The sequence below is a fragment of the Rhinolophus ferrumequinum genome, chromosome 12 (genome assembly GCF_004115265.2).
Source record: "Rhinolophus ferrumequinum isolate MPI-CBG mRhiFer1 chromosome 12, mRhiFer1_v1.p, whole genome shotgun sequence".
NCBI lineage: Eukaryota > Metazoa > Chordata > Mammalia > Chiroptera > Rhinolophidae > Rhinolophus > Rhinolophus ferrumequinum.
This window is the reverse complement of record NC_046295.1, coordinates 81,919,311-81,943,564: the sequence shown is the minus strand read 5'-3', so window position 1 is coordinate 81,943,564 and position 24,254 is coordinate 81,919,311. Positions and strand designations below refer to the sequence as shown.

The 24,254-nt window shown below is 55.7% G+C and overlaps 1 protein-coding gene across 3 annotated transcripts in view; it reads right to left on the bottom strand.

Annotated features, from left to right (window-relative positions):
* Positions 1-23,131, bottom strand: part of OLFM1 (olfactomedin 1) — a 37,312-nt gene extending 14,181 nt beyond the window's left edge. Inside the window, exons 1-4 of one of the 3 annotated variants that reach the window (XM_033123542.1) lie at positions 22,768-23,082; positions 8,501-8,650; positions 3,349-3,504; positions 1,228-1,447 (exon numbers count right to left, since the gene is read on the bottom strand). In XM_033123542.1, coding sequence (XP_032979433.1) covers positions 1,228-1,447; positions 3,349-3,504; positions 8,501-8,650; positions 22,768-22,863 — 622 coding nt within the window. In that variant the 5' untranslated portion in view covers positions 22,864-23,082. Of the gene's footprint in view, positions 1-1,227; positions 1,448-1,635; positions 1,954-3,348; positions 3,505-8,500; positions 8,651-10,622; positions 10,863-22,767 lie in introns of those variants that run through there. The other 2 variants (XM_033123541.1, XM_033123543.1) reach the window with 2 other exon arrangements.
* Between the last annotated feature and the right edge of the window lie 1,123 nt (positions 23,132-24,254).

Here is a 24,254-nt window from a genome sequence, read left to right as displayed (position 1 = left end):
TATGAACCCTGAAGCCCATCACTGAAAAAACGCAGCAGACACTCTCACATGTGACACAGCCAGAGTGCACACATTAAAGCCGATCAGTTCTGCAACTCCCAACATATGTCAGTCTTCTCTCCAGGACTGGGGAACTTAAAAGTGTACGCCTTTACGGGGTACCGAAAGCAGCACGGAAAATGATCTAGATATGGGAGCCTGTTCAAACAAAGGTTGGCGGACTCTATTTCCATGCCCTCTGTAGGCTCTCTCTTTCACCTGACCACAGCAGTAGGGATTTAAAAAGTATTTATTCTTTTGGGATGTTTTAAGTTTATAATAAGGTATTTGGAGTGCCTGTGTGTGTGTGGGGGGGGAGGATAAAAGGGGACCCAAGGTAGAACATCACATAAAACCAAAGGGAAGTTTCCTCATAAAGCAGAATACCCCGAGTTCCTCAAAAAAGTATATGCATGAAAACAAGCAACCTTTATCTTAAAACTGGTGGTGAGAAGGGCCAGCTTCTCTTTAACAGGAAAGCCTAAAAATGGAATTGAGACTTAAAATGTGCTACTTAAAAGTGGACTCAGACACGAGCACGCTAGTGTTTGTTACAGCAATTAACAGGAAGGTTGATAAGGCAAGTGGATGTTCAATCACAAATAAGAATTCAAAGGGGACGCCCCGCGTCCGGGGTCCTTTGGGGAAATTGGAACACGAGCGAGGCACTCGTCAGCTCACAGGCTGTGGGAGGGATTCCTTCACTCACTGCACGGCAAATCTTCCTTCGTGGTGTGACTGAACTCGTTCTTTTTTACTCAAACTTTGCATGGTGCAGCGTTGGACAGGCTTCCTCAGCCCTCGTCCTCAACCTGGAGGGAACCTGAGATATATGTTTCCAGCCCTCGTGTCTTAAGAATTCGCCCCAACACGCAGACACACACACACACACACACACACACACACATTCTCCAGATGGTTTGCGACATCTAACATCCTCCTATTTTTGTCCAGATGTGCAACTCAGTGGAGTCTGTGACTGGCCTCTGCACAGGGTGGGACAAGCCGCTCGCACGGGTGCAGACTGCCCTCTGCTCTCTCTCCAGGGAGCCCTGCCCAGGAGACCTAGTCCAGCCGGCACCTCCTGGAGCCAGGCGGGCGCTGTCCACTTCAGCACCACTCCCTGAGCCTGCGCGTGAGCCGCGGGTGGGCGGGGCCCCGCCCCGCCCCGCAGGGCGCTGGGCCTACCTAGCTTTTGCATGCACGCACGGAGCCTCTCCTCAAGATTGGACACTCTGCTCTGAAGTTCTTCGTAGTCATAGGCGCCAATTTCCTCTTGCAGCTCGTTAAGCACTGACGTCAGATTCTGGACCTCCTCTTTAAACTGCAAAACCAATTTGGCATCGGCCTTGTACTCTTCCAAGACAGGTATCAAAGGCCTAAGTTCATCCATTTTCGCTTTTATCGCCTGCAAGGTTAAAATAAGCTGGGTTCAGTGCGATGCGTGCAAAAACTTGTAACACCCTGCCTTGGCCTGGCTTCTCCCTAGGTGAGGGAACTGTGCACACTCCCGCTTTATTTATGGATTTATTTATCATCTGGTCCAAAGGAGCTAGAAGAGCATATTAAACAGTCTTCAGAACACCATCATATTTGGGAAAGGTCTTTATTGTCAGTTAGAATGCAACATCTTAAGGTTACATGCTTTAAGTCACATACACAAAGTTTCTTTTTTTTCTTTTTCAAAAAATGCATTGACAAGGGTTCAAAGTATTCATGAAATGCAGCTACAGTCGCATGCAAATAGAGGATCCTGGTTGTATTCAAGGTTCCTTAGTGAAATGGTGCTAAGAATTGGAAAATAATAGTAAAAATGCAGGGTGCAAAAAGCTGTCTGGCCCTCTTTCATGGTTACATGGAAATGCACTGCTTCTTCAGTCATTGCAGCATTGAAAAAACGCTTTTAAGTTAGCCCTGCAAGCAAGAAAACGAAATACTGTTGAAGATCTACCTCACTAGCCTGCCTTAAACAGACAGCCACTAATAGACAAATATTTTCACGGTCATTAAAAAAAAAAAAAAAAAAAAAAATCACACTTCAGTGCCAGAGTTAGTCCAAACAAACGGCTTTGACAGTTACGTAGATTCCCTCACAACTATTTCAGTTGAACTTTTTAATGCAATTAAAGCATGGTAAAAGGCAACGGTTGCTTTTCTTCCCCTAGAGCCACGGTGCCCCAACGTGGGAGCTGGGAGACAGCTGGCTGTGTGGACAGTGCCTGCAGAGATGAGCTAGCCCTGGTCGCTGAAGACACCCTCCTCCTTAGAGGAATCTGACTTGGCCCCAGAGAAGGGAATGCTGGCCTTTCAAGGAGAAACACAAACTCTTTTTGGTCAGGCAGGTCGAGGTCTCTTTCCAAGACAATTCCTGATGACACATCAGAGGGAAAGACAACACGTCCACCTGCCTCCAACCAGAGTGACTGCCCATTTCTCCTCCGTAGGATCAGGCCTGCTGTTATTTTATTCACCGTATAGATTTATAACTTCATTAGCTTGCCATTTCGTCTATAAAATGTATTGCTTTTAAAAGTGAATTTGTTCTTGCTTCATCAAAGGAAAACATTAGCATTGAAAGTACAGGAAGGCAGAGCGTCAGCAATTTCTAGCCAAGCGGGGCTGCGCAATTTGACCCGTTCATTTGCATCTGGGCTAGATTTCTAATTAACATGCATGTATACCTTAATTAAGGTGCATATAATTTCTCGATGTAGTAATTTGCAAGCTTTGTCAACTCTAGGGGTATATATATACATATTTATACATATGTATATAGAATTTTAGGTCCAACAAACTCCGGCTTTCATGTCCAGAGTTACCTGGAGAAAAGGAACACTTACCACGAAGTGAGAAAGATGTTGATGTCTCTCTGTTTCTTCCCTGTGAATCTATAGTGAGCTGTGTCACAGCTAAATTAGGTCAGATGTGAAAAACTGCCCTGAGTGATCCCTGCCCAGACACGGCTCTGATCAATGAAGCTAATCCTTGGCTAATGGGATTTACGTGCAGCAGCTGTGGAGCGACAGGGACCCTTGATGTCCCTTCCCAGCTAATCTATGACTTGGCTGGAGAAGCTCAGGACTGGGGACCCGTGGCCTCAGAAACTAATAGGACCTGAAAACCACTGTCCAAGCCTCCCCCTCTATAAGGTGTCTTTCGTCAAACCAGGGCGAGGGGAAGTTGCCTCTGACCCCAAAGCAAAGAGCAAGGCTCAGGGCTCGTCGTGGCCCCCGACTGCTATTTCTGGAGGGAAAGGGGAAGCGTGATGGGGAAACAAGCCTGGTCTCGGAGGAGGAGGAACACGCGTACCTTGAACTGCCGGGCCAGGTGTTGCTTATGACTCTCCTCCACCTGTTTGAACTTGGACTCCAGCCCTTTCATCTGGTTCTCCATCTTCTCCACATACTGCAAGTCCCTCTGAGTCCGCCGGTCCAGGACCTCTATGGATTGGGACATGTTTTGCACCTGTCAAAAAGGCAACAGGTTCAAGGAAGGCGCTGTGGCAGGTGCCAGACGATCTTATCCGCCTCCTAACACGACAGTGGCCTTTCCACATGGCCGCCACGCTGGGAGCCGGGGAGGCCCATGCATTATTTACTAGTTAATCACCGGCACCACCGGGGATTGCTAGGACCAAGCGCTCCCCGAACACAGCAAATTGGTTTGGTAAACATTCCCTCTGCCATCTTCCAGCCCGTGTTCTTACAGCCAAGGATGCAAACGGAGCAGGGGCTTCCCGGTCCCCACTGCTCATAGTTCCAGGCACACGGCTTTGGGTGATTCCTTTTCTGTGTTTTTCTAGGGGTGGGGGGACGGCTCCTCGTCTCTTTATTCTGCAGGATGAAATCAGTTCCACACCAACGAAGATGGACAGCACTGTGGGGTTTCCCTCACCTCGGACACTGCTTCCCTTTCCCCCCAAATCTCACCGGGAATCTCTCTGAGAAGGTCAGTTGCAGAAGGAAGGAACAAGGGACTTGCCCTCCCTGACGTTGCATCGGGCTTCCTTCCCCCACCTTGTGCGCCATCCATCACACCCAACAATATCATAGGTACATGACTGCTGTGCAAACAAGTTCATTCGGAACCAGAGTCGGGAATCAATCACCCAGCAAATGAAGAATCACTGTTTTACATCCTTCCAGGCAGATCTGAATTGAGTCTAGCCTCAACATGGAACTTTAATATTCAACAGGGTTCCAGGGAGCTTAAAAGAAAAAACAGTTTTAGTGCAGCCACCTGCCTGTGCTTTTTTATTTTCAGGAAACTGGCTGTGACTCTGTGCAAATGCATGTGGGCCGGTGGGGAGGGGGATGAGGCTTGGGATTGCCGCAGTGCCGTTGGAGCGTTTGCTCAAAATCTAACCCAATCACGAGGGAGAAAGACACCTCCATAACCGCAAATCTTCATTTCTGACTTTTTGCTGAGTTTGAAAATACGCTCCCTTTTAGGAACAAAATCATTTGGGGATGAGGCTTAGCTTTACCTGGTCCGTAATAAGAAGAGATGGTAGTGTGGTTTCCACTTCTTACTGTACATCCCCTCCCCCCAAACAAAATAAAATAAAATAAAAGAGACACCACCAAAAGGCTTCTCGGTGGGAGAAAAGCCTGGCATTGCTCACCTCGGTATTTAAAAATGCCTGGAATTTTCTGACTTGTTATTTGAAAGCAACAAACAGAAATTCTGCTGAAAACTTCAGGCTTGTCTAACACAACATGTGGGTGCCTTTGACTCTCTCCGATGCTTTCTCTTTAGACTTCTCATAGGAGCTGAAATATATTAGCTCTGTTACCGTAGGTCTCCCTGTTCCCTCTCACCGGTCTGATTCTGTCACTTTGAATAACTGCAGCACTTCTTTTGAGAAAAGTTGTAATGTTTGGTTTTCTTCATCCTTCAAGGCCCAGCCCATATGGCACCTCCGCCAGTGAGGCCTCCTTGAAGCCAGTGGTGGCTGCTTAAGACTTGGAAACATCATCTTGTCGGCACAACGCCTGCACACCAGTAACCCACACACCTGTCTTAGTCACCTTGTTGGACAGGAAACTCATGGGGGAGGGGGACTGGGCCTCGTTCACCCGTCAGCCCAGCACAGCAGTCAGTACCTGGTGTGCAGGGTACCCTCTGCAGCCAATGGCTGGGAGGAAGGGACACAAATGGTGGCTCCAGTCAAGCCCAGCCCCCTCCCCAGGGGATACGATTCTAGACATGAAGGCAAAACCCACAAGGCTACAGGTTACAGTTTTCTGAGCGAACAAAGTGACTTCGGTCTCATCCTCTAATAGAGGGCTGGCTGCACACAGCACTGGACTTTTCATGTGCCAGAGAAGCAATGCTTTTAATGAACTTAAAATTTTAAAGACTAAACTTTAAACTTAGCAAATAAACGTTAAAGACGCCATGCTATGCAGTTGCCTTATGACAAAATATATACCCTCCCTGCCTCCAGGTCTTCCCTTCCTGAGCTCCTTTCTGGCCAATGGTAACACTGAGGTGACACTCGCCTGCCATCAGCTCACCCATGAGAAGATCGTGGTCTGCAGCCCCCTACCTGACATGGTCCCCTTAGGGCTTGCCCAATGTAGCAGCAGGAGCTAAGACTGGTGGCGGGGGCAAAGCGGGCGGCAGACACCCCTGCCCTGGAGGGAATAACTACCTGCTAACATTATATTTATGGAATACTTTCAGTGTTCCCGACACTGCTGAGCCCTCATGTTATTTATCTCACCCTGGGAGGTGAATGCTATTTCGAGTTCCATCTTACACATAAGGAGACCGAGGCGCAGAGAAGTGAAATAACTTGTCTGCCCTCACACCGCAGCCAGCCACGCTTTAAGGCCTGGCCTGACTCGCAACCCCACACTTTGGATTTCAGGGCCCTGGGCATCTTCAAAGAGAGCTGAGCCAGGGTCCCTGCCCACCTCGTGCACTCTGAGGGTCTCCGATGGTCCGCAACCCTGGCCACAGGTCAGAACCAAGGGGCAGCTGTGATGTTCTGATGTCAGGTGTCTCCCAAGGACTCCAGGCCAATGAAAATTACAGCCCCTGGGCTGGGACCCAGGCTCTGCCTTTGGAACTCTGCAGGTGGATTGTAACATGAAGCCATTGTACAGAAATGGAAGTGGATGGAATGTGCTCAGTTGGGACTCCAGCCCCAGTGACAGAACACAGGCTCCCCGGGATCCTGCATGCGCCCTGTCTGGGCCTCCCTCCCCCTACCCCCCACAAGAAAAGGAGGGAAGAGAGGGAGCATCACACGGACGCGGAGGGAGGGTGCAAAGGATTGGACGCTCTGTCCCTTAACACAGAATGCATTGGGCAGAGAGGCCTCTTACCACAAATGACTTCTGCCCTCTGAAAGCAGAGTGCCCACCAGGGTATAAATAGGGCTGTAAATCTTTAAGCAGTAATGCTGTGGCATAAACAGGCAGGACTGCTCCAAGGCCTGCCGTCCCAGGGCTCCTCGAGCTCTCTGGGACCCATTTCTGGCTTTCTGTTGCCTCTCAGGGGCTGAAGGTCCCGGTCTCAGCGCACCACCCAGCCCCCAGCAGTCCCGGGGGCCCCTCCAAGCCCTACCGCCCTCCTCTACAATTCTAAATAATTAAAGGCTCGATTAGGCTTCGGTCTAGTTTGGTGTTAATAAATGTTTGTGGATTCTGTGGAGTGCACTTTACTTTAATTCTCTTTAAATGACTTATTCGGGTGGCTAAAGGACAAAGGATACTCTGTTCCGTAAAGGGGAGGAGGCTCTAAGAACCAGGCCCTGCCCTGTGAGCACGCCCTTCTTCTACCCAGAGAAACAAGGGTGCCTCCCTATACCCATTCCAGGTGGGCAGTGACTGGAACACTCTGGGAAACTGAGTCCAGAAAAGGGACCTGCTTTGCCTGTAGTTGTGTGAGGGTTTGTGGTTGAGCTGGACCCGAACTGAGCAAAACTGACCCTGGCCCCAGATGCCGGCCTCCCACTGGGCTGCTACAGCCGGCCGACCTCCCCCACCCACCCACCCAACGAGAGTGGCTGTTCTTCTAGCACAGGCCCCACCCACCCACCCAGGCCTCCTCCAAACTCCTTCACTGCGGGGGGGAAAAGCCTTTGCTTTACTGGTGTGTGTGTGTGTGTGTGTGTGTGTCTGTGTGGTGTGTATTTGTATGTAGTATGTGTGTAGTGTGTGTATGTGAGGTGTATATTTGTGTACAGTATGTGTGGTGTGTGTATTTGTGTGAGGTGCATGTATTTCTGTGTGTGTGAGATCTGTATATGTGAGTATTTGTGTGTGGCATGTTTATTTCTCTGTGTGTGTGTACTTTGTGTATGTGAGGTGTGTGCAACTGTGTGCAGTATGTGTATATATCTGTGTGCAGTGTATGTTATTTCTGTGTGTGCAGTATGTGTATAATTTGTGTGCAGTGTGTGTATGTGTGCATTTGCATGTGGGGGTGTATGTGATGTGTGTGTATTTGTGTGCAATGTGTGTGCTGTACATGTGTGTATTTGCGTGTGGTATGACCCTGTTCTCTCAGGGTGTGAAGGGTCCCACATATAAAGGACCCCTCTCCTTGGGGGAGGGTGATGAGTGGGACAGAAGGGACCACCCACTTCTCCTTCCTCCTTCAGTAACTCCCAGGGACGCCGACACTTGGGTACTCGAGAATCCAGGGTTCTTGGGGTGGGAAGTGCCAGGAGGTGAGGTGGCGGTGCCATCAGGAGCAGCAGCTTCCGGGGCTGAGGCCACCAGGCCAGGTGGGCAGCTTGGACCCACGCTGGTTCCCCTGCAAATGGGCTGTTTGTGTGGGGTACGTCAGTCCCCCTCTTGGGACCCAATTTCTACTTCCTGAAATGGGGTGAAAAATCTCATCAACTTCACATGGTTCTTGTGAAGATTAAATGAAATAATGGATTGACAATGTTTATGCAAACTGCTCAATGCTGTTCCCAGGTGGGTTACAAAGGCGATGAGGTAATTTGCTTTGGCATCAGGAGTGCATCCACCGTGGGGAACACCTGGCCTGGCTATCGGCCAAGGGCAACCACTCAAAGGCAGAGAAAAGATCCTCTTGGGCAAAATCCAAGTGGGTCCCAGGTAGCTGCTTGTGACAGAACTCTCAGGTCTACAGGTGACAGGTATCGCTCAAAGAGGCAACATGTGGGAGAGCAGCCCTGCATCCCCTCCCGCCAGGCTCACGTGGCTCCTGAGTGAAACGTGCAGTGACTGGGAGGGTCTATTCATCTCCTCCTGGGCCACTGCTGCGGAGTCTCCATCTATTCATTCATCCATTCATTCATTCATCCATTCACTTACTCACTCATTCATTCCCAGATATTCCCAGTGGGACATGCCAGGAGAGAGCAAGGCCTTAGAGCTGGGAAGGACCCTGCAGGCCAGCCTCGCCTTGCTGCTGGTGAGGGCACAATGTGCACACACGCACGCACGTGCACACACATACACCTGCACAGACTCACCTTCTCCAGTAGCTGCCTCAGCTGTTTTGTGCGGGCATCCCGCGAACACATGGTCTGCTGGGGGGCGACCACTGTGCAGATACACCTGCCCTCGCTGTCCTGGGCGGAGCTGTACACCTGCCAGCTCTCCTCAGGGTTGGTGGGCAACACCTGGAGAAGGGGGCCAGTGGGGTAAGGGGGGGAGAGAAAGTGAGAAAGGTAGGGCACCAGGGACCAGCCCCAGGGAAGACTCCCCATGTGACCCCGGGTGGGGAAAATAGAGAGAAATGGTCTAAAGACATGTTCTGACCACAGGGAGGAAAGGGTCCCTGAGAACAAAGAGACCTGCAAGGTCCCTAGGGCTGGAAGGGAGGCAAACAGGCACGGCTCTTTAAATTTTTTTAAATTCAAGGGATTTTTACATTCAAGGGACACTGGAATTTAGGCATCTGACCGAATCGATCTGTTACAAAGCAGGGTGAGGCGCCCACAGGCGGCGAGCTGGGAGAGCAGTGAGAGGCAGGAAGGCAAGTGCTGGTTGACTCCTAGTGGGCACGTAACTGAGAAATAAGATCTCTCCACAAGGTGACAGAGGTGGCGGGCACAGCCTCGTCTGCTGCTCCCTGCCACTCGGAGATGAAGCACCCACCATAAGAGCTGTGACAGCCGGGACCCGGCAGCTTGTTAGCCCAGAGCTGCCACCCTGAGCCTGGCCACCTTCCCGCCGGCCGCCTGGCACAGACTGCCCCAAACATGCTGAGCTTCCGACTCTGCACCGGCTGCCACCCACCAGGCATTTGGTGGATGTCACCAAGTTTCTGGTGACATGTTGTGCAGGGATCACACCCAGTCTCAGTCCTGAGGTGTACCCAAGGGCCACCAAGAAGCCAGAGCTATGAATGGCTGGTGTCACCTTGCAGCCCAGCTCAGGTAGTCCTGACTGCCAGGTGCACAGGGTGAAGGCCCGAACGAACACTCCCTGAGCGCAGTCCCTGCCCACTCCCGCGGGGGCCCTGCAGCCTGCCCAGTCTCCTCAGGTCACCTCCCTGCTATTTTTAGGACTGGAATGGGGAGGAGAAGTTGGGTGGGCAGAACCTAGAGTTCATTTCATTCATTCCCAACCCCGGCAGCTTAGGACCAGGAAACACTGCACGTCATTCTTTAAACAGCAGGCGATAAGGGAGGGTCTTAGGAGGGGGTCACCCAGAGGCCTCCTCCCAGGTCTCTGCGCCCTTGACAGCAAAAAGGGAAGCAGAGGGAGACTCGTGTCCTTCACCTCTCCTTTCAGCTGACAGGGAGCCGGGCCTGGGGCTTCCCCCTGCCCCTTCCTCCCTGCGCCCTGCTCATCGCTCAAGGTGGTGGCAGCTCAGCCTCTGCTCCAGCCGCTCCAGTCACCATCATAAGTCAGCCTTGCCCAGAAGCGGCCCTGGCAGCTCGCCTCCTCCCCGCAGGCCTTGAAGAAGGAGGCATGGCGGGAGGGGTGCGTGGAAGGCGAGGGGGTGAGCCCCGCAGCGAGTGGCTCCCAGGGGCTCCCAGGGGAGCGGCCTGGCCCCTCTACACTCTCCTCTGATGGACCTTAGGGTGGGGATGGGGTGGGGGGAAAGGCGTCTTGGGACTTTGGGATGCGGAGGCGGACGAGGGTAGGAGCTCCCAAGCCGGCGGCCAGGGCGGTCCAGTCCGGCTTTTACAAAGTAGGGCGGGCTTTTTTCAGAGCCCGGAGCGGACTCAGCCAGACTGGGCTCCCGCGGCGGCGGCATCTCCACCCCTTACTTGCTGAGTGACCTTGGACAAGTCCCCAAGTCCCCTGCCTCAGCGTCCTAACCTTATCAGTGAGGGACTTGTTATTAGTTGAACGAGGACTCAAGTCTGAGTCCCTGAACTGGCACCCCCCCCTCCCGCCCCGCGAAGGAACCAGGCAGAGCAAGGGAGCGTCGCCCGGGGGCTGGACCGCGGCGGGAGGAGTGCCCCGGCTGGGGGCGTAGGGAGCAGGGTCAGCATCACCGCGCGGAGAAGCCGAAGCCCTGCCGACGCCCTTGTGCCTGCGCCCGGCTCCCCGCGCGGTGCCCACCCAGCCCTGGGTTGGGAGTCGGGGGAGCGAGGGAGGGGGCCGGCGAAGGCGGGCGGCGGCGGCGGGCACACTTACGCCGGTGCTGCGGTCGAGCGTCCCGCCGCTGGCCGCCGAGAGCTGGGTGGTGTTGAGGCCCACCAGCGAGGGCAGCGTCTGGGACATCCAGTTGGTGATCATGGCCATGGTGCTCAGCACAACCCCGATCTTGAGCAGCGGCACCGACATCGCGCCTCGAGTGGCCTCCTGTGCCCGCGCCGCGCCGGCGCCGGCTCCGCGCCCCGGGCAGCCTTCAGGCGGCGGGCACCGCGGCGGGCAGGGGCGCCCGGCCGTGTCCCCGCGCCCCCTCGGCCCGCCGCCGCCCGCCCGCCGCCGCCGCCCCGCACGGCCCGGCCATGGTGCGCCGCCTGCGGGCGCAGGGAGAGTGGCCGCCGCCGGCTGCTACACGCGTCCCGCCGCTGTCCCGGTGCCCGGTGCCGCCGCGTCCGCCGCGCCCTCCGCTTCCCTCCGCGCGCGGCCGCCGCTGCCGCCGGGAAGGGCCGCCCGGCTCTGGCTCTGAGCGCCGCGCGGGCTGTGCGCGGGGGCCGCGGCCGGGAGGCGGGGACAGGGCCGGGCGGCGGCCGACGCAATCTGCCCAGGAAATGGGTGGATTTTTCCTCTCGGCTCTGGCTCCCCGCCGCCCCCTGGCTGCTGGCAGCGAGGTCTGCAAACCTCAGTCGCCTGGAGTTGGGATGGGGTGACTGGGGAGGAAAGACACACCACCGGCCCCTAAGTCATAATATTCCGCCCGTGCCGCGCGGCGGCCTTAGCTGCACGGATTGGTCACTGGTCCCCACTCCACCCCCACCACCGGCCGGGCTGAGCGAGGCCCCGGCGCCCTTCAGAGACCACACTCTCCCCAGCGCCTACTCCACCCCAGCTGCTGGGGACCTACTTCACAGGTGGCTTCAGGTTCCCTGACAACCCAGAGGGTGACCTCTTGGCTTGCTCGGAAAGCAGCCCTTCCAGGGTCTCCAGCCCCAGCTCTGGGGGAAGGGAACGAGGTGTAAAGGGAAAGGCCCTCCAGGGAGCCCTGCAGACAGGCGCGGTAAGTAAGGCCTTTGGAAGGCAGGGAGTTTCCTGGCAGGTGCCGGCACCCACCTGTGCAGGCTCCCGGGCGTGGGTACCAGAGATCTGCGCGCACAGCACAAGAGCTTGGTGTAGGTTTGGGGTCCCCGCATTCCAGCAGGGGAGCTAGAAGGGCCCCACCCATGAGCAGTGTGGTGCGGGTGCCCCCCCTCATCCGTGGTTGGGGGGCAGGGGTGGAACCACAGTCCTGGTGCCCAGGCAGAAGGGTAGGGTAGGATGGCACGAGCCCCCAGCCCTCTGCAGCCTCAGCGCCGGAACACATGTAAGTCGCCTTGAAGGCGCAGGCCTGAGTGGCTCAAACACCGTAATAGGGCTTATTTCTTCTAAATGCTCTCAGCCATTTGGGAAGGACCATCCTCCATCACTTCCTAGACTCTTTTCTGCCTGGGTGAAAATTTATCTCCATTCCCGGATGGACACTGGCAGGAAGGAGCCAGCCTTTTCGATGCCCACCTATGATGGACACCACCTTCCTAGGACACTACTTCTCTGCTCCGTCCCCATTTGTAAAAGGGACTCAGTAACAGCCAGCATGGTCCTGGCCTCAGTGTTGGGTGTGAGACCCGCCAGCTGCAGGGGTTTCTCTGGTTTGTTTTCCTGATTTAATCCCCGGGATCTGTGGCAGCTTCTGGGTAGGATGCCACGAACCCCAACTGTTGGGGAAGGGCGCCATCTCCCAGTGCGAGCTGGTACTGCAGGCTCCGCGCAACCAGCCGGGCCACGTTACACCCGTGGGTGCTGGAGGCAGCATTCACCCCACTGCCCCTTTCTCTTTCAATGCACATTCAACACAGATTCAGGGACACGGGCCGCTCCTACCCACTTCCCACTGCAGAAGGACGGCGACCGCTTGCTTACTCAGCCCAATCCCATCTACAAAACCCTCAGGCGATGGTCTCAGAAGCTGCAGGTATTTAATTCCTAAATGTAAGATGTGGGTGTGGTACAGAGTGCTGCAGACCCCAGGTCAGAACCGAGACAGGGGATCGCGTGCGCTGTGCACCCGGGACAGATGTGACGCCAAGACAATAGGAGCAGATTCCCAGGCACTCTCCATGGCCGGGCACCGTGCGTGAACAAACACCTCCTCACAACCGGCCCAGTACATGCCGGAGAAAGGATCTCAGAATGAGCACTCTGTGCACACATGCCGGCGCTGGGCAGCCTGGGTTCCAGCCCGGGTGCTGCCACCTACTGGCTGTGGGACCCTGGCCAAGGTAATTTGACCTTCTGTGCCTCAGTTTCCCCATCTCTTAAAATGGGCTTAATAATAGTAACCTTCGTCTCCCGGCATTGTGAGGATTAAGTGTTAGTGCAGGAGCGGGCATGCCCCCCACTGGGGGGCGCCAGTCCTTGCCATCCCCACTTTGCAGGAGACCAAACATGCCCAGAGGAGACCCTCAGCTGAGTGATGAGTGGCAGAGCAGGATTCAATGTCTCTGGGGACCTCTCCAGCTCCCTTAAGAGCTGCTTTTGCCTAAAGACCATGGACAAGAGACGCTGTGGATATGGCCGTACACGTGTGGGGGTACAGTCGGATGTGAGAATGCCTCTCAGCTATGTGCTGGGAAGGTGATGCCCCAGACCGGCAGATACAAAGAAAAAAACTCCTGGTTTGAAGAACTTCTGGTTTGATTTCATGTCAGTTATGTCCCACAAGGACTTCCAGTTGGTACTTGAAATTTGAAGAGTGCCAACGTGGCTGGCTTCTCGCTTCTCAACGGAGGAAAGGAAATCCAGGTGGTTTTCTACAATGAGGCTGAATGCTGCTCTGAAGAGTGGCTGGCAGACTGGTGGGTGGGCTGCCATCAGTCCCCCAGGCCCGGGGACTCACTCCGACCCTCTAGGGGACAGGCAGTTAGAGCAGACCAGCCCAGAGGTTTGAACCTCTCTTCTATTAGGTTGGTGCAAAAGTAATTGTGACTTAAAAGGTTACAAATAATTGTAAAAACCTCAACTACTTTTGCACCAACCTAATGTTTCTCCTGAGTTTGCGGTCCTGTTGGGGAGTCAGAATGGACTTACGCATCCCCTCAGGGTAGGCTGAGAAGCAGCCTTTTAAATGTGGCTTTGGGCGGCTGTGGGTCACACTGGGCTTGTCAGCTGTGGCCTGCACCGTGGAACTCTTCCGCCTCCCTGGGCCCTAAGCTGACCTGAGAGCTCTGGGAGGAAAAGCTGACTCACACCCACCAGGCTCCCTTTAAATCCCGGTCTTCATTACTTGTCTATGTTTATAGGGAATCGAACAGAGACACGGTTCTCGCTCCTCCCTCCCAGATGGAGTGTGTGGACAGGACAGGGGTGTGTGTGGTATGTGGCCTGCTCACCGCCCAGCCGGAGCCGGCATCGTGCTGCTCGAACCCACGGGGACATTCGAGGTAATCACTTCCAACTCCTCTAATGCCGAAGCAGAGTCCTCTCCAGGGTCTGGAATCTGTGATTCCGGAGGAGAAATGCTGCTTTTAACGCATGTGAGAGGGTCATCCGAGAAGACTTGAGCCAGTGCAATTTGATTCAGGATGCTACACGGTATTTCCAAAAGCAAACTATGGATCGCTGAAGAGTGAAGGCATTTCAATCAAAGGGTCCGTGGTGTCGGCGAACAGCAAGTCTGCTTAAGGAGGAATTTAAACCCAAATTTTCACACAGCTTCTTTTTGCAACTGAGTCTCTCATTACAGCGACTGAGCAGGTTCGTGGCCCAGACACCCTCAAATTAACTGCACGATGTTCCTTTATCCTTACAGGTGCCCATGGGGCGCTGCTATTGCCGGCTGCACCTAGCAGGTGAGGCTTAGAAAGATGACGAGACCGTCTGAGGTCACAAGGTGAGCTGGCTACCCAGGGCCAAGCTCAAACACACGGCTCACCTCTGCCCTTCACATGCCACGGCGTCTCCGTCAGCTCAGCTGAGGTAACAACATTCCACCGACTGGTGGCTTGGAAACAACAGACATTTATTGCTCACAGTTCTGGAGTTTGGAAGGCTGAGGTCAAGCCCCGGCCAGGTCACGTTCTGGTGACAGCCCTTTTCCAGGTTCACAGTCAGCGCCCTCTCGCTGTGTCCTCATGGGCAGGAGGGGCCAGGGAGCCCCCCGGGGCCCCTTTATAAGGCACTGAGTCTGTTCGTGAGGGCAAAGGACTCCCACAGGCCCCACCTGCTACTGCCCTCATCTTTGGGGATCAACATAGGAATTTTGGGGACACACAAACATCCAGACCATAGCACACGGTCACCGGGAAATCTCACGAATCCTGGGAGGAGCAGAGTCTGCGTGACCACAGATGCCTACACAACTCCACAGTGCACGGGGGCCCAGCACACGCATTTCTGCCAGAACATTCCTAGGCCCTCGTCGCCTACGCCTGCCCGTGGGAAGGCTGTGCGCTGCCCCTCTCCACATGGTTCCTGGCGCAGGCCTGCAGTGCTGGGTCACTGGTCATGACGCACCGGACTGGCCAGGTTTCCATCCTCATGCCAGCCCAGCCCATCCCTGACCTTGGTGGGCTCTGGGCAAGTTCACCAGCACGCATGCAAACCTCCACAGCCCCGTTTCAAAGCTCTCAAAACGAGCACTGATGTTACCTGTGATGCATCCTGCTGCCTAAAATCCTGTCGCTCTTACAAGGGACATGCACACATGTGGTACTGGGGCAGGACCCAGTGAAGCCCTGCAACCGCTGTGACACACATCTGATGTCTCCATTCCACAGACAGAAAACTGAGGTCCTTGGGGTCGAAAGTTGCCCAGGTCCGGCCAGTCCCCTTGCTCGTTGGCAAAGGGACATCCCCTAAAGGACAAAGTTTGGATGCCCTTTTGCTATTTAAAAATATGCATATTGTTTTCAAGCTATTGTACATGGAAGGGGAGAGAAAGAAGAAGGGAAGAAAGAGATGGAAGAGAAAGAAAAGGGGATGGAGTGGGAGAAAGGGGGAGGAGAGAAGGAAGGTAGGAGAAAGAGGAGGTGGGAGGAAGAGGGGAGAGGAACTGGCGCCACATGGAGCTGCTCTGCTCCACACGCCTTGCACGTGCCCTTTGCGCCCCCTTCCTCTGCTGGGGAAGGACATTCTTGAAGCAGGAAGGACTGGTCTCGAGCCAGGCATCTTCGGAGGAGCCTGCGGTGTCCTGGCCCCTCTCCCAGCAGCCATGCAGGACCACCACGGGCAGTCTGATCCAAATGTCCCCTTCATTCCACCTCCTGTGGCCTCGAGTCTACACAGGGGCAGACATTATTGTCCCTCATGTCCTTCCTGTAAGAGGATTTTCCTCCTGGAGGCGCCTTGCTGGGCCTCCCTACTGACGTCGGGCGTGGCCGTGTGGCCTGACATTTTGGCCAGAGGAAGGCGAGGGGACAGCTGCCATGTCTGAGCAGCTTGCAGTCACATGCGTCCCTGCAGTGTTCCTGCCCGACCTCTGCCACGTGTGAGGAAGACACATGGGCCAGAGCTGGGCCAGCCCACCTCGACCCCTCCCCACTCTGGGCCCCTCCCATACCCTGCTCTCCCACTCTGGAAAGTTCCACGCTGCCTTCCGAACTGTTGCCTCAGACTGGCTTACGTCCAGACCGCGGGGCCACAGGTCCGTGTTCTGTCAATCGCCCAACAGAAATGGATCCCATTCTGCGTGGCACTTTGAAGAGCATGACAAGATAATTCAGTGGGCATATCGCCCTCTGGACTGAACTGGTTTCGGGGACCCCACAAACATTACCGCTTCTACTTTCCAGGTGAGGAAACTCAGCACAACTAGCTGAGAAGGATAGTCTGCTTTCCACTGAATAAGTAGTTGATCTTGACATTAATTAATTGACGCCAACATGAATGAGACGTGGATGTCGCTATAAAAACATCTAAGAGTCCACTGTGGGGCCAGCCAGGGATGCAGGCAATGCCCAGGATGCAGCATTTGGCTGGAGCAAGCTCTCTGGTGCTGCTTGATTCTAGAGACTGAGTTCCTCCGCCCTCAGGGCCATCACCACCATCCCACAAGGACGAGGGTCCCTGCCTGCTGAGCCGGACGTGGCCTCGGAAACCTTCTCAGCCACCTCCACCAAAAGTTGCTGCTGTCTCTGGGGGAATCGCCTATTTTCAAGTCCCAGGAGTTGCTTATGGAGTGACTCGATCATGCCACTCACTGACGCCCTCTCCCTAGCTGCCACTCACATTGATTCTGCCCCTGCGTCAACAGGACAAGATTCGGGCCGGCTGCCCGGAGCGGGAGCAGGTGGGTGCTTTTGCGGGGCAGGGACACGGAGACTCATATCTGAGAGCACAACCGTTGACAAATGGCTGGCTTTGCGTCTTTTGACTCCTGTTAAGCTGTCAGACTTACAACCAACACCCTGGGGTGTTGAGTAAGTTATTTATAATATTTACAGATCTATCTCTGCCTTTTCTTCAACCCTCAGACACCCAACGCATCACCTGAAGCAAGTGGGAGTTGCTTGCTCTCCAGAACCCTTGGTGACAGCCACACAGCACTACACGCCATCTCTGCTGGGAGGTCTGGGCTCCGAGGGCTTCGGGAGTGCTCACTAAACCTGCTGCGTGGGACTGAAGAGCGCTGGGTGAGCGTCTCTGAGGTGACACTGTTGTTACCTGAGCACCTGCTTGTGGACAAAGGCTGGGGGTTCAGCATCCTCCCATCTTCCACCTGGACTCTTCATAGTCACCTGCTCTCTTACCGACCGCCAGCCAGATGTGAAATGTCATTGAACTGTATATAAGGATTGTACGGGCCAAATGCCTGTTGCCTGGGTCAGGCCGAGCAGGGCCCGTGTCTTTTGAACACTGCTGAGAGCAAAGGTACCGTCTCCCACTGTCACTAGGCATTTGTCAAGAGATCTAACCTGGGTGCCGAAGGAGGGGAGCCGGTGTCCGCGAGAAGGCCTTCCTTGGACCCGGAGCCACAAGCTAAGTACAACTTGGTCCTATTTCTGAAGTCTTGGGTGTCGGTTCCTCAAGGGTGAAGGGTCTCGTTTGAGGTCACCCATCCTTAGTGGTAAGAAGGAATGATCGCATTCTGGCCCCGCCAAATACTCCTCCCTGTGCCCTGCTGTTCCCCTACTAAAAAACCAAGTTTCAAGGTCAGTGGCAGGCGAACATCTGGCCACACAGCTAGATGGACGGCTGACCGGGCCCTCAAACATATCTCTCATGGCTCAGCGTGCTCTGGCTTCTTTACTGGTTCTCAGTGACACTGAGCCGTTTTCTGTACTTTTTATTTTCCTCTCTGTCTTAACAAGAACCTGAACTCAGGTGTCTTGGATGTCAGACTGACCTGAGACTACACCTGGCCTCTGTCATTTACTTCTGGGCCATTAGGCAGGTTCCTTAACCCCCCTAAGCCTTGGTTTCCTCATTTTGAGAATAAGGACAATGACAGAGGGTTGTGGGGACTGTCACGGCGTGAGCCAGGTTAAGCTCCAGGCAGGGAGCTCGACACGTGCTAACCCTCAGAAAATACTACCCCTGACTTCTGCTGTTACCCCTCAGAGCCTCACGCTCCTGGCAAGTTGCTTGTATTGTAATAATCTAGAAAACGAAGCGGTGTGCATTTCCCTTTCTTTCCACTCTCTCCTCCCCTTGCCATTCCACGTGAGAGGGACCTTCTGGCTGCTGGCTTCAGAGTGGGAAGCACGTCCACAGAGCATCTTCAGAGCCCCAGACTGGCTCCCTCCCTTCAGCCCGGCTCTGGGCTCTGGTTGCCATGCATCTAATTCAGTTTAGCTACTAATTACTTTTGTATTACTTTACACGCTGATGTTAATACTGATTACAAGGCCTGATAACTTTAGTAATAAATACCACCCAAGGCAGAAAATTACCTTTCTTTTTATTAGGGAAGACTGGAGTCAGTGGGATGAGAAGCAAATTGCTTTCGGAGACGAAGCAGCTGCCTAGGGTTGAGGACTTACGGCTGGAATTGGGAGTGTCCCTCTCCCGTGGAGTCCCCTGGGGCAGAGGCCAACTTCAGTGTGAATGCGGAGTACATTCCATGTGTTCTGAACTGTGTAACTGGTTCAGGAAAAGACCCCAGGGCTCCCCGAACCCCCACACCCACTACCACCAACACTCAGTGTCCAGGGCAGATGTGGCCCTCGACGTTTAGCTGGGGGAGACAAGAGGCAGGGGCAGATGGACAGGAAGTCACTGGGTCACCCGGCCCAAGTTTAGGCGCGAGCACGTGACAAAATGTGGGTGTTTAATTCTCGTTACATTTGTTCAGGGCAGCGGGTTGGGGTCTTCCACTGTAGAGCGAGCTAAGTCTGAAAACAAGAGAACAGACGTGCAGCGATGGGCCTCAGCGGGGTTCTGGGGGGCTAACGCCATGCCAGTCCCGCTGTGACCCCCGCCATATCCGTACTCAGCACCCACCACACCTGCCAGATGGCAGCCCGGGGTTTGCGCACCTCTCTATTCAGGCGCCTACACTGGAAAACAGCTCATCAAAGTTGGGGCCGAGCACACAGCGGTCACCCCATAAAGCTTGAAGGCACACGACAACCACAGTTGGCACTCAAGGAGCTCTGTGGTCATTTACAGCTGGAATCCCACCAGGGTCTCCCCACGCCCGGCCTGGGGTTATCGGGGCTGATGAGAAAGGCTCTGCTTTACTCTTAAATACAAATTCTCAGCACACCTTTACTGAGCCCTGTCTAAGCACCAAGGTGTCCCTCCCACCCCCGTCCGGCCACCCGTCTTCATGCTTCGGCTTCTGTGTGCAAGCCCCCTTCTGCCCACCTGTTCTTGCCCCATCTTCCTGCCCTGGCTCACTGCTGGACCCAGATGCAACCATGGGGCCCCGCTCACACGTCACCCTTCTCCACGGCTTCCTCCAGTTCCCAAGGCAGACCTCCCTGGGGTCCCACTGGGTTCAGACTCTCGTGGCTCTTCAACAAATCATTACGGCAGGCCCTGAGTGTTCCCACAAAGCCCGTCAGCCCGATGCCAGATGGTGAGCCTCGGACTCGCTCGGCATCGTAAGCCCAGGTTTGACCATGTTAAACCTGACCAGCTGACATCCAAGAACTGTGTGTGGAAACAGGGACGGGGGAGTGGCTGAAAGAATGGCACTGGGGTTTGTAGTAGGGAGACTTCCTCTAGTTTAATCCTCCTTGGTCCAAAAGGGTGGAAGTTCAGGCTGAGAGGTCAGAAGCTTCTCCCAAGGTCACCAGACTGTGCCTGGTGGGACTGGAGTGAGAGGAAGGGCAGCTAGGTTCAAGGTCCTTGTTACAGAGCTTCCCAACCCTTTCAGGCCATCCCATACAGGGAACACGCTTCTATCTGAGGTGGGCCGGGAGCTTGGGGAGCCCTAGCACTGTCCCAGGCCCCCCAGAACAGAGAGATCTACTCCTGCCCATCCTGGCTGGGAAACTCCACACGATGCTTCTCAACAGGTGCGAAACGCCAGCCCTTTTATTGAAAAATCACAGAACAAGACCAAGGAAAACGTCTTTCTGTCTGATGTCAAAGTTCATCAGGGCCCACAAGCCTGGCGCGTAGTAGGCCATCGACCAACAGTTGGCATGTGATTGAGTGGCTCATCGTAAGCGAGCTGTCGGGAGGACCGATGGCCGGGCCATGTGCTCTGCTCCCACGGCCCGTCTGTCTGAGCCCTTCCGGCAGCACTGATAACATGCAGGTAAAATCTGTACGTTCCTGACTTGTTCCCAACCCGACGCTGGCTAAGCCATAAGCACAGCGGCTCTGGACCCTCAGGTCCCTTGGAAGGGCCCTAGACGTGAGGACGTGGCTATGGGAGCAGTCTACCTAAAGAGGGAGAGGAAAAGGATGGAGGGGACAGACACCACATAGCTCAGCCGCCAGCGCTCTGTTCTCCGTGCCCTGACGCCCAGAGGTATTTAATCCAATTACAACGGAGGGACCCTGTACTGTGGCTCCCTAGGGTCGAATCACTTTGGGATCAAGAAAGCAAGATTCTTCAGCATGGATGTCCCCACGTAGCCTCCGATTCAGAGCAATCCAGCCCTGCGTCCACACCCACACCCACTCCCACTCCTGGGCCCCACCCTACAGGTCACTGCTAAAGTGGCCCGACAGGGTCCACCTGGGCGGGACCAAGGCAGCCGCTCTCTAACTCCTCCTCTAAATCCTTCTCGTTGGAGCGATTTCAGCTACTTGAGCCTTTCCTCTAAAATCTCACCACAATTACAGACAATAGGCCTCCCATGGAAGATTCTGAAGGCTCCGAGGTGGCACAGGGAGGGTAGGGCCCTCCAAGTGCAGTGGGGGGAGGGGAAAGGAGGGGAGGAGGTGCCTCCCGGCTGTCGGGCTGCCCTGAGGGACACATCCCCCTGCGAGATCCCAGGCTCCGCTTCAGGAAGAGGCACCTCCCAAAGAAAACATTTCCCTTCCTGCCCCAGGGGAGGGCTTCAGGGCAGGGGAGCTGACCAGGGTCCTGATGGGACAGTCAGGATGCAGGGTGACGATGCCGGTGTGTGTGTGTGTGTGTGTGTGTGTGTGTGTGGTCTGGCCGAGACTCAGATGGCCTCCACTGTTAGGATACATGGGCAAACACTCTCACCATGGAGACAAAGCTTCCAACTGAAGCTGAACCAAAAGTTTTTTCGAAGAACAGGGATCTTTAAAAAGACGTGAGGAGGAGAGCCTATGGAGATGTATGCGGTGGTATGGGGACAGACGCTTAGGGCACCTGGAGGTGAGAAGCCCGCGAAGGTTTGGAGACCCTCAGGGCAGCCACTCCCAGGGCCACCCAGCACCAGCCACTCTTCTCCAAGAAGTCTACACAAGGCACAAGCCGTGAGTGGCTACTTGCCTGGCTCCTTCATGCCTGTGTGCTCATGTCTGTGGGGTGTGAGTGTGCACGTGCACGCATGCACCTGTCCATCCGCAGGGCACAAGCCCGCCCCTCGGCCAGGCCTGCCCGGCCACCAAGAGAACTTCTCTCGCAGACCCCGGCTGCACCTCTTCAGGGCCACTGGCCATTGTCTGGGGCCTCCGAGGTTAAGTGGGACAGCACGCTGGCTGAGGCTGCACTTTCCAGCAGAGCCAGGGAGCAGGCAAGGGCTTCGGGCAAAACCAGGAAGCTTGTTCCAGAGCTTTCTCTCCTGTGATCCACCTCGCACCCTCTCTTCTCTCTTTTGTTTCCTCTTTTGTTCTGAGGGGGGGGGTCGGGCATCTGGGGCTTGAGGCTAAGGTGTGGGCTGCCCTCCCTCCTCCCGGACTTGCAGGTGCAAAGGCCAGCGTCTCAGCTCAAAGCATGGCACAGTGGCACCATCGAAAGGGCATTTTAATGTCACTGCCGAGCAGCCTGGCTCCCAACGCTAACAGGCTCTCCCCAACACCATGGTGCCAAAGCAACACAGCCAACCCGACGCTCACAGACACCCTTCCTCCTCCTCCCAGACCTGCCAGCTCAGAAACACATTTTTAAAATGGAGAATACCAGCTGGAGACAGGCTTTCTATTGATACATTGTTCAGGGGATGATAAGCCCGCTCGAAATGCCCAGAGGTCCCCACACGCACACGGCAGCTCGCCACTCATACTTCATGCTGAGCATGTGGCCACAACCCCGGCCCCCCCCCAAGCCCTCCACACTGAGCCCACAAAACACCCCAGCCCGGCACACCCCACCACCTGCCCTTCCGGGTCTGGTCTCAGTGGCACCATTGCCATCGCCTGCCTGGGGAGCGCCAAGGGCAGCATTGTAACCAAAGGCAGGGACGTTTCAGAGGAGCGGGCTGTGGGGGGTTGGGTGGGAGTTAGGTCAGATGTACCTCTGAAAACACTGGGGGGTTGGGCATCCTGCTCTGTCTCCCCCAGATAACAACAGCAGCTAAATGACCCCCTCGCGCTGCCATTGGAACTTCTCGGCAGGGAGTAAGGGGCCCGCTGTGCAACCTCGCTGGGCCAGGGCTGGGGGTCCTGGGACGCTCGGCGCCAGTCTCGGTTCGTCTGCACCCCACCTCCCTCCACCCCTACCGCGGGGCTCGGGCGCCGGGGCAGGGGGCACCGGCTGCGCGGAGCTGCTCCCCGACTTTGTCGGGCTCGCAGGGGGCCGGGCGGGCGCCTCGCACGCACGGAGGAAAATGGCGTTGAATGCACGTACTTGAGTGAGTTCGGTGCCCATCAGGACGAGGAAGAGGAGGCTGAGGAGCTTCCGGGCCGGTTGCATGTCTCGCTGCCACCTCCAACGTCCTGGCATGCAGGAGCCTGGTGCTCGCCGGCGGCGGCGGCGGCAGCGCGGCGGTGTGGACGCGGACGCGCTCCCGGCTCTGCTGGCTCCGCGGCGGCACCTGGTCGTGTCCCCGAGCCTTCAGCAGCCGGAGCCGGAGGCGCGCGGGATCTGCTGCGCGGAGCCTCCGCTCTGCATATTGATCGGTCCCAGCTCCGCGGCCCCGGGCGGGGCGGGCCGGCAGGGCGGGGCGGGGCGGGCGGCCCCTCCGGGCCCCTCCTCCGGCGGCTCCCCGCGCCCCGCTCCGAGGCGCGGCTCGCCGGCGGGTGCCAAAAGTTTGCTGGGAAGGGGCGGGGGCGGGTGGCGCAGAGGGACCCGCGCGCCACAGTCGCGCGCGGGAGCAGGGAGGGCGGCGGCCGGCGGGGAAGCAGGCTGGGACAGGATGTGACATCAAAAAGGCGGGGGAAATTTAACTCGGTGAGAAAACTCCCTCCTGGCCTGCGGCAGCTGCCGCTGAGGTCCAGGCCCCTCGGATCTGGAATCCGGACGCAGGAGCGGCCAGTGCTGGGGACCCTGGCCCTCCAGACTCCATGAGTGGACGCAGAATGCGGAGGGGTGAGTGGCAGCTGGGGTGCAGGCCTAGGATGAAAGTCTTGGCATCTCCAAGAGGTATGGAACAGAAAAGCGGACCGTGTCCTCAGAGGTCACTCTTTACTGAGAGAACCTGAGGCTCTGACCCAAGAAGGAGGTTCTAGGGCTAGGGTGGGGGTGGCGCACTTCCCCCAGGCAGCTTCCCCCAAGAAGCCTTGGCTGGCAGGTGAGCGGAACCGAGGAGAGTAGCTCACCTGCCAGGCGGTGGCTTCCTGACCCCTGAGCCCCGCCCACCCTCTTACATCCTGCCCTGGGGACCACCTCCCAGTGGGTGTGGAGAGGTGCGTCCTCCCTCTCTTTGTCACCCTGTGCTCTGCTTTCAAATGTGCTTCCAGCCGGTGATCCCAGTCTGACTACAGGAGCTTGTTTTGAGGGCAGCATTTTCCATTTTAATTCCTCATTTGGGGGGAGAAGTCCCCAAGCACCTTTATTTTCTGAGAAGGTGGGGTGGCAATAGGCATCTAGAAGCATGTCCCATTGTTTAGTGTTGAGTCTTTGGCAAACAAACTCTATAAAGAACATATCTACCAGCAAGAGTCTCCAGACCCAATAACCCCAGGAGGAAGAGCTGTAAGAGTGATGTGGCCCAGCCCTGTCACATCACAGAAGGGGACACTAGAGCCCTGAGGCAGGGTGGAGGGTAACTCAGGTCAGGTCACGCAGGGCGTTCCAGAGCAAGGACAAGATGCCAGCTCCTGCAGGGTCACCATGCCTCTGGGCACTGGGGGAGGGCGCTGAGCAAATGTGCCTTGAGGAGAGCAGACTGTGCT